Below are 13778 nucleotides of genomic sequence, written 5' to 3'. Positions count from 1 at the left end.
ATCAGAAGCATGTAAGATGTGGGTGAAGAAAGCACTGAATAAGAAGTGGGTTGAGGTACTCGTGAAATTAGATTATTAAATACCTTAATGAACCAATCATAAAATTCTTCCTTTAAGAGTGAAGGCTTTTGTGTAGCACACAGAGCTTTATATTTTGCTCAGATAATCTGAAGATTGCACTCCCATTACAAATATCACTGATGGCATACATATATTAGCCTATGCTAACATAAAAGCACATAGGATTGATTGATTGTATTTCACATCCTAGATACTGCTCAACAACCTACATACAGCTTTACAAGTGACAGCCTTGTCAATATTGTTTCTTGTAAAGCTGTTTGGTCTGTATAATTCACTGAGGATATCTCCACCAGTCTACAGCAAATTTCTCCCATGGCATGTATAACAGCTAGAAAATCCAGTAAAAGAATCTTAAAAAGTTGAAGGGTAGATTTTTTATATGTGAACATTCACACTAAGTTCCAATATTATCAAAGAATCAGAAAATTATCAATTATGCAACTACAGAATTTACTTAATACCCTATTCTATATACTGCTTGTTTCAGTACAAGAGACACTTAATGCTTACAAACCATTCTTCATTTCCACAAAGCTTTAGAAACAATAATTACATTTCATAATGTGTCTGATGTCCCACAAATTATAGCTCTGAATTTCTAGCTTATATCCTTACCCAAGCCTTCCACTTGTAAATGCCTTCTTTGCTATAAAAAAAAAATCACAGATATGCACATATTCTTGCACATGCACTGCTAACTGTGAGAAAAGTTCCTTGGTTTAAATTCATGCCATCATTCATCAGCATTGTCAGGTTCAGCTGTTTTCAGCTGCAAATTCTGTGATAATATTAAAATAATGCACTTCTTGGCTGGAGAAAACAGGAGGGATCTGTCTTTTTTCCTCCTAATTTTCTTTGCCCAAAATTCATGCATTCTTTTTCAAACAGTCCAACATTAAAAAAAAAAAAAAAGAAGCACAACTGATTTTACATTTCTGCATGTATTACAGATACTATACTTTTAGTTTAAGAAATTCGGGACATACCAGAAAGTTTATCCTTGCAAGCAGTAATAGGTTATAATTTACAAAAAAAAAAGAGAGGTTTACTTGAGAAAGCTTTTATGTTAGTATGTGAATGAAAAGGACTGCAAATTTGTTTCAGCGGCCATTATAAAAAGGAAATTTAAATACAAAATCTCATCTTCCTATTTATACAGCATCACATTATTCTACAGGAATTACTTCATGTGTTTTGAGATCTTTACTTTCAACCACTCGCAACTTAGATAATAACTAGAATAGTTAGTATTGCTTATGTTTGACAGGTTCATTTATTTCTAGTTGTCTCTGGCAGAATTACAAGGTAATGTACAAATTAAAGAAGAAAAAAGGTTTAATAATAAGCTTATTGTTATGTTACCATCATACTGCCAGTTACTGATGGGAAATACTACCTAAAGTAAGTGAGGGTACCAAGACAAGGTTTTTCAGCAGTATGCTGTATTTATTTCTGCAGTTTCGTCTACGTTTCTTCTAAGTCACTTTCTGAGACCACCTAGATACAAAAGACAGGCATTACATTTACAGCCAGGGCATCTTTTTATTATGCTACTTGTTCAAAATGTGTGCTGCAAAAGGAAAACAGTTCCAGGACAGACAGAAGAAAAAATGGCATTATTCTTTGGTGTACTTTGTACAGATTATACATGGAAAATCTTGTTATTAAGTGAAGCAATGTAGTCAGAAACAGCTGATGTACGGAGTAAGAATATACTTTTTGAAGAGTTAGGGTTTTCTGGGGACTCAGCAGAAACTGACAACAAAAAACTCACCCATCTTTCTGAGACTTTTCTAATTCACTACAGTCAGTCATATGCAAAGCCATTCAATTGTAACTAGACATTTATAGTACAGTATAGTATAGGTTTATATAAAATCCCATTTCCAGAATCAAGAAAGAAAATTCTTTCCTCCTCATTCATAACTCGCTGAACATCTTTATTTTAGATCCATACTACTAAAATTTCACTCACATACATATGTTTAATTGCAACTCTCATTTTTCATTGTTGGAAGTGGTTGAGTCTCATTCTAAACCCAAGATATATTATGCAGGATTAAAGAACTGCCCACTAAATTAGTTTTGTTCTTTAACACTTTCCCAATGCTTATTAGTGCTGCTTGCAATACAGCACTGACTTGGTTAGAAAAAGCCATCACCTAAACTGAAGACCAAACATTGTGTTTGCAACTCTAAGCCTACAGTAAAAACAAATACAAAAAAATCAAAGCCAAGCCAAACATTGAAAGCTAATCAAACATACATAAAATTGCCTACTGCTATGTGATGGAAAGCTTGTTACAGCAGTGAATTCCCTAGCTTCAGGAAAGAGCTTACTTTTGATAAATGTCTATTCAAATACTTACATCTATTGCAGCCCTGCAAGCACAGATACTGCACTTAAATATGTAAAGGCATTTTGTGCATGTTCTGAGAAAAATATTTGCAATCACGCATCAGACACTGTTAGCTTTCAGTCTTTTTACAGTAGCATCTGAAAATCAAAGCCACACCCAAATTATTTTTGCTGATGCATCATGAAGTAAATGACTCAGGATTTCTCCATTAGAGACAGGAGCTTCCCACACCCGATGTTCTTTACTATGATAAAATTTACCACGTAGTAACCCCCTGCTTTAGTTTCCAAGAATAGGTAATGGAGCAGATTAACCTTAAAAGTAATATTTAATGCTATTGCACAAAATAAGAGGTTTAAAGATCTCTTAAAATATGGGTATGTTTTTCCAAAGCTGAGGTTTCCAATATGCCCAAAACACAGTGGGAGCTTAAACCACCTCCAAAATAACTACAAGATACGAATTATCTTTTTTTATTATTAAACATTTCTACCACAGAGACAGCAAAGGCTAAGATATGCTGAACAGGTAGCAAAACTCAGAACAAAATAAGCAGTATTCAATCTTCCCCCATCTCTCGAAACACAGATTTGAAGAAGTTGAGCTAACACTTACAGACAGCGCGATCTTTGTCTCCTGGAATAGGGTATTCCATTTTTCTCTTCGGTACTGCTCCCATGCACCTGATAGAAACTCGCCCACCTCCCCGTTTCTTTCCACTTGTCCCTCCAGGATGACCCGAGCCGAGGATGAGAAGCAGCCGTCAGTCTAATTGCACCTGTGCCCCTGCACAGTAGCATTTTCCTGACAGCATCAGCGGATGCAGTTTGAAACTTCCCAGGACTGTGCAATTTCTCCTGACTAATGTGCCTTTCTAACTTGGGGGAGGGAGACAAGGATGACAGATTGCTAAAGGCTTTTAAAAAGATACCGCTTGAAAGAATTATTGCACATCGATCTTATATGCAGCCATTAATAAGACTTTCCAAGCAACAGTATCTAAAAGCCTCGGTCATATTCTCCTGGCTGGTAACCACCTCCTCCTGTGCTCCGACTGACAAAGAGCCAGGCGCTGACAGGGCTAATATTAGACAATGACTTCAAGGCAGTGAAAGAGTCATTTAAATTTCCTATTCTGCTTTCACTGCCACAGGAGCATAGACCTCGGTTTCTCCAGCATCACTGTATCATCTGATTTAGAAACAGGCTCCGAAAACTACTTTGAAGTCATTAATCTATTACTGTTCCCAAATATTTTCCAATGCACAATATGCACCTAAATCTGCATGCACCCAAATGTCCCGAAGAGTTAGGAAAGTTTTATAGCCTGTGTATAGTTCCTTATCACTGGATCTGTAATACAGGAAAGCTCTTTTTTTTTTTTTGCATTTTCAGCAGGTGACTGCATATTATTGCCATAACGGAAAAGTCTTAGAAAGAAATAGTACGTACTAGACAAAGCCGTGAAACTCACCGAGAGCTCTGGACTATTTACCTTATCAAAAATGTACCTGTGAATACAGGTGAAAAGTTGAGCAGGACCTTTCTGACAAGGACAGAGATGAAAAATACCTTGAACAACTGAAAATAAAAGTGGAAGACTGGGTAACAGGCCAGCCAGACTCTGTACCTGGAGCTTTGAATGGGAAATCACTGATCATGCAGGTCATCAGACTAGGCTGATAGGAAAACTGGTTTGTTTTATACCACTTACTAACAACTCACAGATTTTTACCCCTCAATTACATTCAAAACTAAATTCATTAAATTATTGCCTCTTGTAAACCAGTGGAGTATTTCTGAAACATTTTGGAAACCTCTTTAAAACACCAGCTCCAAAAAATTAACTTGTTTATCCATTATAAATCATGTTAATTCTGACTCCTAATGACAACACAGTGTAAGCAAATATCTTTACTGAAATGAAAAACATCCAAGAAACTAAAGAGACTGTCACATGATAAAGACTAAAAGAAAAGTACAGTGAGTCATTCTTTTTATTCATGTGTCTCAAGGAAGTTTATTCATGACTTGAAGTTGTGAGGGCAGTACTGCAGTATTAACCCTCCTGTAAACACGACCTCAGAACAATTAATATAGAGGTGGATTAAAAAATTTTTGGACTAACAGACCTCAAATGTACTATGGATCATCATGTACTTTTAGCTTCGAAATTTCTATTAAAAATAATAAAGGCAATATGGGTTTACACATCATATGGCCTATATAATACTTTTCTCTATCCTTTCAGATATGACATCAGTGCGATCCAAAAACATCTGATGAATTTACTTGCCTCCACAACAAGAATGTTTTTTACACAGCTTTAAATTTGCAGTTTCATTTATTTTTCTCTCCAGTATCACCTGCCTCCTAGTCACGTGATGAAAAGGAGCACTGTCTGTCCTCCCCTTCCTCTTAGTGGACTGCTGAGAAGCAAAATACCCACAACAGTCCATCCATCACTAGTCCAGGCACCTCCACAGTACACGGCAATTTGCAGCAGGGATATCTCCACAAGCTGCATTTACATGGTCAATTTAATCTGCCATTACCAGTGGGTGCAGATGAAAGCTGCAGTACCATTTTAGAACACTAATGGCAATATTTATATAGTCAAATGGTGAGATGGAACAAGGAACTGATCTGATTGTAAAAAAAATAAAAACTCTTTTTTTTTTCTTTCTTAGCCAGGTTAGTTTACAGTCTAATCAGTCTCCGGAGCTAATTTACAGTATCACCCACAAATCCAGGTGCCAGCATAAGGAAGAGGATGGGACTAAGCCTGAAAAGAGGAGTGAAGCCTGCACATCTCTTCCAGCAACAGCCCACACTTAGGCAGACAAAGCACAGTCTCAGAACCACCTCATCAGAATGACAAGTGAACGGTGGTTGTGACAGAACTGTGCATTTAAAACTGACTTTATTTCAGCTTTTTATGTATGAAATGAAAACACTACATATTTAGCCCACCCAATATTTGGTGAGAAAAATCCCGTTGAGGGAACATTACTGACACTACCATTGACGTTGTTTGACTGTTCTTTTTCAGCTTCCTCTTAACATTTGAGATGTTATTTTTTAGAATACTCATTTATAAGCCCGATGCTTGACAAAAATCACATTACTTTGCAAGTACTGAGGTTTTCAGGGTTTTGAATGAATGTGACTTAAAATTTTCATCACAACAAAAAGTTTCTGAGGTTAGGTTACTTGGAGTTTTCATCTGGGTTTGTTTCATTTTTTAAACTAATTTTAGAACAGCTCAGTTTAGGTGGAGAAAGCATTTGTGAAAACAAACATCACTGAGTGTTTTGATAAAAGCTACATTTGGTTGTTATAAGGGTTCAGATGAGGATTTGAACATCTCAATTTAATGATGCACAGTATTCCCAAGAAATACCTATTGCAGACATGTTTTACTACTGTAGGCATGCAGAGAACAAATCAGCTAAAGGCTGTTCTAAATATAGTCGTATTATGCTGGGAAAGGTGGTGCCTCTTGCTGGAATCTTAAATCTTACAGAAGTATGTATATCAGATCATTATACGTAGGCATTCTCCATGCCTCTCAGCACTAAGCAGTTCCTTGGTTTGTAGCCTAAATAAGCAGTGAGTGTTGTCTTTCTGAACCTGACATTTGAACACATTATGATGTTGTCCAGTATTTCCCAAGCACTTTTGTTTCATGTCCCTCCTAAACAGACTCCACCATTCCTACAACCTCCCCACAGAGGCCAGACCCAGTGCCAAGTAGCTGCCAGCTCTGCTGGGCCCTGGTGCTTCCTTTCTCTCTCAGGATGGCATGCTGTTCATGGAGCACTTTTCCACTGTTTTCAGGCCTCATTTTTCACATTAGCTTCTTCCACCACAGCAAGAAGACGAAGAATGCAGACCATGTCTCTCCAAACCCTGGAGAGGATAATTCCATTTCTGTGCATATTTTCTGCCAAAGATGATGACTGCTTGAGCAAGGGCTGGCTGGGAAACAAGAGCACCTGTTATATGTTCAAAATCTTTGTTCTGCGTTTGTGGGTTCCAATTCTAGGTTCAGTACAGCTGTGTTCAGTATTTCACATAGATACAAACTTTTGAATTTGGACACGAGGTTTTTTTTTTTCCCTCTCTTTGTGTTTATCCCCAGCTTGTTTTCTTTTTAGATACAGATTAGTATGGATATGAGGTCTGATGCAGATAGGTTAGCCAAAGAAAATCTCATTTTGTTAATTTGGTATTATTCTCTTATTTGCGCAAAACAAAATTTGAAGTCAGGAAAGCTCACACACACAATTTATATTGTATTTTTCAGTTTGGGATTTCTAACAGTACAAACAATAAGTCCCAAATTTAAAAGTCTGGAACCATACTTATGATCAGATTCTCTAGATCTAGAATAAAATATCAGATTCAACAATGACACTCAGCCAGCCTTTAGTGGGGCTATTATTTAACATGAATTTCCATTAGTACTGAAATAGCTAGTGAATAGCAATATTAAGTAAATAATATGGACAGAACTGGTTGCAGGAATGGCACAAGACTCATGAGTTAATTAAAACAATGTCTCAAGTGAGGGGAACTTACTTTCCTAATTAAAATTTTAAAAACTTGAGAGATGTTTATGGCAATGAAATTAATCCAGTGGTATATTTTATACAATTCTACATGCAAAGCTTTATTTTTCAAACACTGTGTATGAAAAAGCCCTCAAAAATCTAAGGTGGTGGCAGTTTGACATTGCGGGTGTTGAAATCTCTTTTTTTTTTTTTTTTTGTGCAATCTGGTGAAAAATATTGCATGGATTAACTTTCTTCTGCAAACACAGCATTAAAATGGACAACAGCAAAAAGTCAGCTCCAATCCTTCCAGCAGTACCATGCACGTGACACAGGAAGTCTTTCTGGGATTAGGTTCCAATGATGGTCTGGGCAAACCTGAAGAAAGGAGCATCTCATACATGAGGAAAAGCTGAAAGAGCTGGGACTGTTCAGCCTGGAGAAGAGAAGGCTTGAGGGATCTCATCGGTGTATGTAAATACCTCAAGGAGGTTACATAGAGGACAGAGCCAGGCTCTTTTCAGTGGTGCCCAGCGACAGGACCAGAGGCACTGGGAAAAAACTCAAACCCAGGAGGTTCCCTCTGAACGTCAAGAAATGCTTTTTTACTGTGAGGGTGACCAAGGACTGGCACAGGTTGCCCAGAGAGGTTGTTGAGTCTGTGGAGAGGTTGCTGGAGCTATTAAAAAGCCATCTGGACATGGTCTTGGGCAATCAGCTGTCTATGGCCCTGCTTGAGTAGAGGGGTTGGACCAGATGACCTCCAGAGGTTCCTTCCAACCTCAATCATTCTGTGACTCTAGCTTTATAATCTTCTCTAGTTTCTGTGAGCATAGCTTTGATATCTATCCAAATGTAACAAAAAACCAAACCAACTTGCACAAGCTCATTAAAATATAGGACAGATGACTTAGCTGGAAGTAGAAACTGGGAGCCGAAAATGCATTCGAAGAGCAGTATTTGGATCACCTTCACCCCTGTGTTCTGAAAGAATGGGCACAGGAGATTACAGAACCAGCAGAAAGGGTTTTTCATAAATCTATAAACTCAAAAGTGGAAAAAAACATAGTGCCTATATTTACAAGAGAAAAAGGCAATCAGGAATATGTCAGGCCTATGAATATGATTAAAAGCCAGCAGGCTACTGAGAACAATTATTCTCTCTGGCAAAATTCAAAGACAAAGAACAAAACAGATGATCATCAAAGATGGTATCACATGGGTTTGCCAGAGGTAAATTGTGCCAAACCCACTTGACATCTTTCTTTGAAAGACAAGCTAATTTTTTCTAGATAAAGGAAATGCAGGAAGTTTATATGGACTTTTTATACTGTGCCATATGGGGTATGGACTTTTGATACCATGTTGTATCAGTTAAGACAAAAAAGATGGGAAAGGAACCAAATATGTAGATGGCAGAGATAAAAGTGGGTTATGTTGAACAGAAAGGTATCAGATCAAAAGTAGGTTACTAATGGATTTCCTAAAGAATGAGTCCTTGGTCAAAGCTTTTAAATTTTCTTAATTAACCCTATACCAAAAAGGCATACTAATGAAATTTCCCAATAACACCAAATAACACCACATAAGCAAAAAAGGATTGAAACATCATACAAAAAAACCTGGATGACCTTGAGTGGGTACTGATAATGGGCATGCAATTTAACATTAGACAACAGCCAGACCTTACGCAGGGACTAGTAAAAACAAACTCTCCAATAATATGGAAGCTGTTGATAAAAATGAGAAGTAAGGGGTTACACTAGCACATTACTACCAAGTCAAACAGTATGAAGACTTGAAAAAGTTGTGTGTAGGCCTAGGATGCAAGTAACAAAGTATTCCCAGCAGAAGCAAGTGAAAGTAGTTGTACAAGACCCCATCAAGAACACCAAGTACCATGCTGCAAGCTCAGATCAAGAAAGATAGATTCAAACTGAAGAGAACATAAAAAACCCCCAAACTCAAACAAATAAAAAAACAGAACCAAAAATGAACAGGAAAATCTGTTTTGAGAAAGGAAGCTAAAATATATTGGATTATTTGGTTTAGGAAAATTCTTAGCCAGGATGGGGTTGCTTTCTATGACTACATAAAGAGAGGTAAATTCTAAAGAAATGTGAGAACTATATATGCTAATGGGCAAAATTAACAAAAGTGCAAGTAGGTATTAAGTGGCCATGAATAAATTTTAAGTCAGAAATTAGATGGCAGTTATTAATTACCAAAGCAATGAAGTTCTAACATAGTCCTCCCCCTGGAATAATGATGCAGAAATTTAGCCAGTTTGAACAAGGAGCTTCTTTAATTTATACATTTAAAAAAGAAAAAGAAAACAAGGAGATGTCATTGTCCAAACAACAACAAAAAACCCTCACACAATCCCAGTCTTCACATCAAAATACACAAAACAGTCAAATTTTCCAGAGGACTCTGGGGTATACAGTAACTGCAGCATTCTGTCTTCTAGCCCATTTTGGTAAAAAGCTCATCTCAAGTAACTTATCAAATTTCCTATTTCATGATCTCCCTTAATAAATTAAGACAGACATTAATAAAGAATCTCATTCATTGTTCGTCCATTTTTTAGTACAATCTGCTCCACATTGCAACAATTATTGACACACTGCTGGCACACAAGCCCAGGCTAAGCAGATCAGGGGCACCCCTGTGTTTCTTGGGTTCTGCCCCCTCCCCTCAATATTTATAGTATTTTAATTACAGGATCAACTGGTTGTAACAAATGCAAGAACTGAAGTGCTGAGGGCTATGCAGTCGGTGAATGAAAATCACTGGCTGCTGTAAGAATTAATTTATAAACTGGATAAAGTGTGGCAGCACTTACTGGATAGATAAAAATGCCCATCATTCATTATTGTTCAATCAAAATGACCTGCAATGGCTCTTGAACTGGATGGGTAACACTGCTTTCCCAGGGCAGTGATGCCACGATTGTGCTTCCCTTGCTTCAGAGGTACATTAATATAAGATACTTTGACAGTGAGAAAAATGACTGGTCCTTGGAAGCTCATAAATATCTATCAGCAGGCCATCATCTGTGTGATGCTGCAAAATCTGTCATGTGGACAGCTGTCCTGCTGGACAGAGCTATGACCTGAAAAACATGCAGAAAATAACACAGGGCATAACTGTGATGTGGAACAGGTGAAGCGTACCCCACTGCTTCTCTTGCCCCTTCTACTCATTCTTTTGCACATAAAAATATGAAGGACCACTTCTTTACTGATTATGCATCTGTTAGCACACCACTATTGCTTACAATATTGACTGATACCTTGTTCACAGGAGCTCCAAAAGCACAAAGAAAACAGGTGTTGGCAGTAATCTAGATGTAAATGCTCAGGGCCTTGCAGGAATGACCACTGAAAGAACAACATGGGAAGTGACCTACTAAGGTGCAGAGAAAACTGTAATTGCTTACAAAAACCCACAAATAATTAAGGGGGAGAGTCTGGGGCCCAAGAAAAAAATCCAAATGCTAATTAAAAAATAAATATGTTGTAACATTAACCACCCAAATACTTTTCAGTTCCTTGCTAATTCCCATCTCTGGCTCATCTATGTGGAACATGCTCATAATTCTCTGTGGAGCCTTCATTTTACAGTAAGATGAACCCTGCTGAGCACTGAGCACTTTTGAAGATAATTTTTTCAGGTATTTCAAGGTACCCATTATTATCAGCGGGTATCTCACGCAGCTCTGCACCCCAACCTATCGACCAACCAACCAAAAAAAAAATATGTATTTTTCCTACCATTGCTTATCCAATGTTATAGTTGTACCCTCATATATGAGAGATATGACACTTAGTATACCTATAAGTGTGTGTACACACACACACTTGATACAATAATGTACCAAAGAGCCTTTACTAGTGATGGAAATCTGTTCCCAAAACACAAAGAAAATAGCGAAGTGCATATGCACGTGCAGAGTTATCTTTTACTCCCTATGCGGCCATTATTTTCAATCAAAACGGTAACCGCTGCATGAACTGTAGAACTGTGGAACTATAAAACGAGTATCACTCTTACTGAAGAAGGAAATGCAGAGGGCAGGCATTACACCAGTGAAATAAATTCTCACCACGGATTTATGCTATTAAAGGAAGTGATTTAACATAGCAGCAATTATAAATAACAGATTTTATTGTTAGGATTCAAGGTTGGTTGTGGATAAACACTAAACTTTGTGGTACAAACCAAAGCCATATACAGGCAGTACTTACGCAGCTGAGAAAAAAATCATTCCTTATGTGAGGAGCTTTTTGCATCCTGGGAAAACCAGACACATTATCACTATCATAAATAATTAATAATTTTAAAGACAGTATTTCTCCGTAATAACTTACTCTGTACACCTGCAAAAACAGGTGTGCCCTCCATGAAGATGCAATTACATTTACCCACTGCAAACTAACCTGATTTTGTTACCAAACTGCAACTGATATATTTAGCCACTGTTTTAAATAAGGCCAAAATGATATGGTTGCTGCGTTACCCAACGAGATATGCAATACAATCGTAAAAGTTTTATGTAAATAATACAAACACTAGAAAGATAAGGTAGTTTCGGTACTTACTACACACGTGAGTGCGTGCTGAAGTGTACCTTTTACGCGGATTACACTGATTCAGAAGCCAGATTTATTAGCTGCACATGGGATTTACCACCTTCGCCCCGACCGCAGAGGTCGGTGGTCAGCACGGCGCGGCGCTGATCCCACACGCCCCGAGCCGCCTGCACCCGCGGGTACAAGGGCGCTCGCCGCCGCCGCCCCCCCTCAGCCCCCGACGGTGCTCACAGGCCGGCGCCGGCCGCTCTGAGGGAACACCCGCCGCCTCCGGCCTCCCGGCACCTCGCACCGAGACCGTAACGCCGGCAGCCGCCGACCCGCGCAGCCCCGGCGGGCCGCCGCACAAAGGATCGACCGCCGCCTCCCCGGCCGAGCCTTCCCGGCCCCGGCCCGGCTCCCGCTCCCGCCGGCGGTCCCGCCCTCGGCCTGCGCGGAGGGACGCGGCGCGGCTCCCGGCCCGCAGGCTGCTCCGGAGCGCGGGACACCCCCGCCGTCCCGCCGGCTCCCGCCCTCCCCCGCTCCCCCGCCCGCCGCCGATTGCCCGCGGCAGGCGCTGCCCCCGGCCGGGCCCCGCGCCCGGCTCACGCCCGCCGGTCACCTCGGCCCGCCCGGCGCACGCCGTCCCCGGGGGCCGCGGCGCAACGCCCCGGCGAGGGGCGGAGAGACACGGGCCCAGCCCGCCCCGGGTCGCCCCCGCGCCCACCTCAAACACCACTTCTTCGTCAAACTCCGGTGTCATCCTTCTCCGCCATGCCACCCCCTGTGGGCACTCTGGGAAACGGAGTCCGCCGCGCAGCCGACGGCCCCTCCCCTCCCCGCCCGGCCCTGCCCGGCGCCGGGGGGAACTACAGCCCCCAGAAGGCACCGGGAGCGCGCGCTTCCGGGCGTCCTGTGGGCGGGGCGGGCGGCGGGCCGGCAGGGGGCGCCGCGGGGCGGCGGCGACGGGGCTGGCGGCGGGTGCTCACTCTGCTGCCGGCCGCGGGCTGTTATGCAGTGGCGGGCGGGCGGTGCTGCTGCTGCTCGGTGGTGGCACGGGGGAATAATGGGCTCCTTCTCCTCGGCCCTCAGAGGGGCCGTGGCGTAAGGGACGAGGGGGAGGCCGGTGCAGCGCTCGGGGAGCACCATGAGCTCCGCCGGTGAGTGCCCGGGGAAAGTTTGGGGAGCGGCGGTTCCGCTCCGACCGCCCGGCCGGCGGCAGGCGGGGGCCGTCCGCGTGCCCCCGCGGCTGGAGAGCTTCTCCTCACCCGGTGGCGGCCGGCGGGGCGCGGCGGGGCGGGGGGGTGAGGTGAGGTGAGGTGAGGGAGCTGCGCCGCAGCCATGCCGGCGCGGGACGGGAGCCGTCGCCGCGCTCCTTGTCCCGGCAGCGCTGGGCGGTTGCGCCCCGCTCTCCCCCGCCGCCGCGGCTGCGTCCTCCCCTCGCCCCGAGGGAAGCCCGGGGAGGCGGGCTGGGCGAGCCTGCGGGGGGCGAGCCGAGGCGGGGGCGCATCCTCGCACCCTGCTCCCGCCCTGGGGGGCGGCCCTTCCCCGGGGTCTGCCGCGGGCGCCCCGCTTCCCCGTGCCCCCGGCACGTTTGGCCTCGGGGCTGTGCGGGGCGGCCGGCGCTGCGCGGGGCTGAGGCGCTCCCCGCCCGGCGTGCGGCTCCGGCCGCTCTCGCGTGTCCGGCGGAGGGACTCGCTCCCGGCGGGGCCGCTGGGGGCTGTGCGGCGGCGGGTGGAAGCGGCCGGGAGCCGGGGCCGGGTGTTGCTGGCAGCGGAGCCGGCGCCCGGTTCTGGGGTGTCGCTCCGTCTGACTTCGTGGGGCGGCCAGTTAGCCAGCGTGCGAGCCCCGGCTGTGGCGGAGGGGTGTACCTGCCCGGGTCGAGCCGGCCCCAGCTGGAGCCCCCACGCAGGGCCAGGGGTGCTGGAAAGCGCCTGCTGCCGGCCTCTCCAGCTGGTTTGAACCGACCTACCCCAGCGCTTTCCTTACCTTTCCTCCCCCTTTTCCTGACCGCTGCCAACTTTATCCCTAGAAGAGCTGCAAGGCAAATTCCTGGCTTAAAACGAGAGCTCCCCGTGTTTAAGGGAGTTGCTCACGGTTTTTTATTTGGCTGCACGGTGCTGTGCTGCTAGTACCCTAGTTCGCCCGTCCGTTAGATCAGTAGATTCCTTTCTTAGTCCACTTGCAGATGAGAACAGGAGTCG

The 13778-nt window shown here is 43.3% G+C and overlaps 2 protein-coding genes across 4 annotated transcripts in view; one reads left to right on the top strand and one right to left on the bottom strand.

Moving 5' to 3' along the window:
• VEZT (vezatin, adherens junctions transmembrane protein) overlaps nt 1-12430 on the bottom strand; it is a 66831-nt gene extending 54401 nt beyond the window's left edge. For all 3 annotated transcript variants that reach the window (XM_080392605.1, XM_080392606.1, XM_080392607.1), the window contains exon 1: nt 12302-12430. In XM_080392605.1, coding sequence (XP_080248731.1) covers nt 12302-12337 — 36 coding nt within the window. In that variant the 5' untranslated portion in view covers nt 12338-12430. The remainder of the gene's footprint in view (nt 1-12301) is intronic.
• A 157-nt stretch (nt 12431-12587) lies between these two features.
• FGD6 (FYVE, RhoGEF and PH domain containing 6) overlaps nt 12588-13778 on the top strand; it is a 74995-nt gene continuing 73804 nt past the window's right edge. Inside the window, exon 1 of the mRNA XM_080392604.1 lies at nt 12588-12734. Coding sequence (XP_080248730.1) covers nt 12722-12734 — 13 coding nt within the window. The 5' untranslated portion in view covers nt 12588-12721. The remainder of the gene's footprint in view (nt 12735-13778) is intronic.

The sequence above is a fragment of the Falco punctatus genome, assembly GCF_963210335.1.
Source record: "Falco punctatus genome assembly, chromosome: 6".
NCBI lineage: Eukaryota > Metazoa > Chordata > Aves > Falconiformes > Falconidae > Falco > Falco punctatus.
Note: the sequence above shows the minus strand (reverse complement) of the source record. Positions and strands in the feature narration are given on the sequence as shown.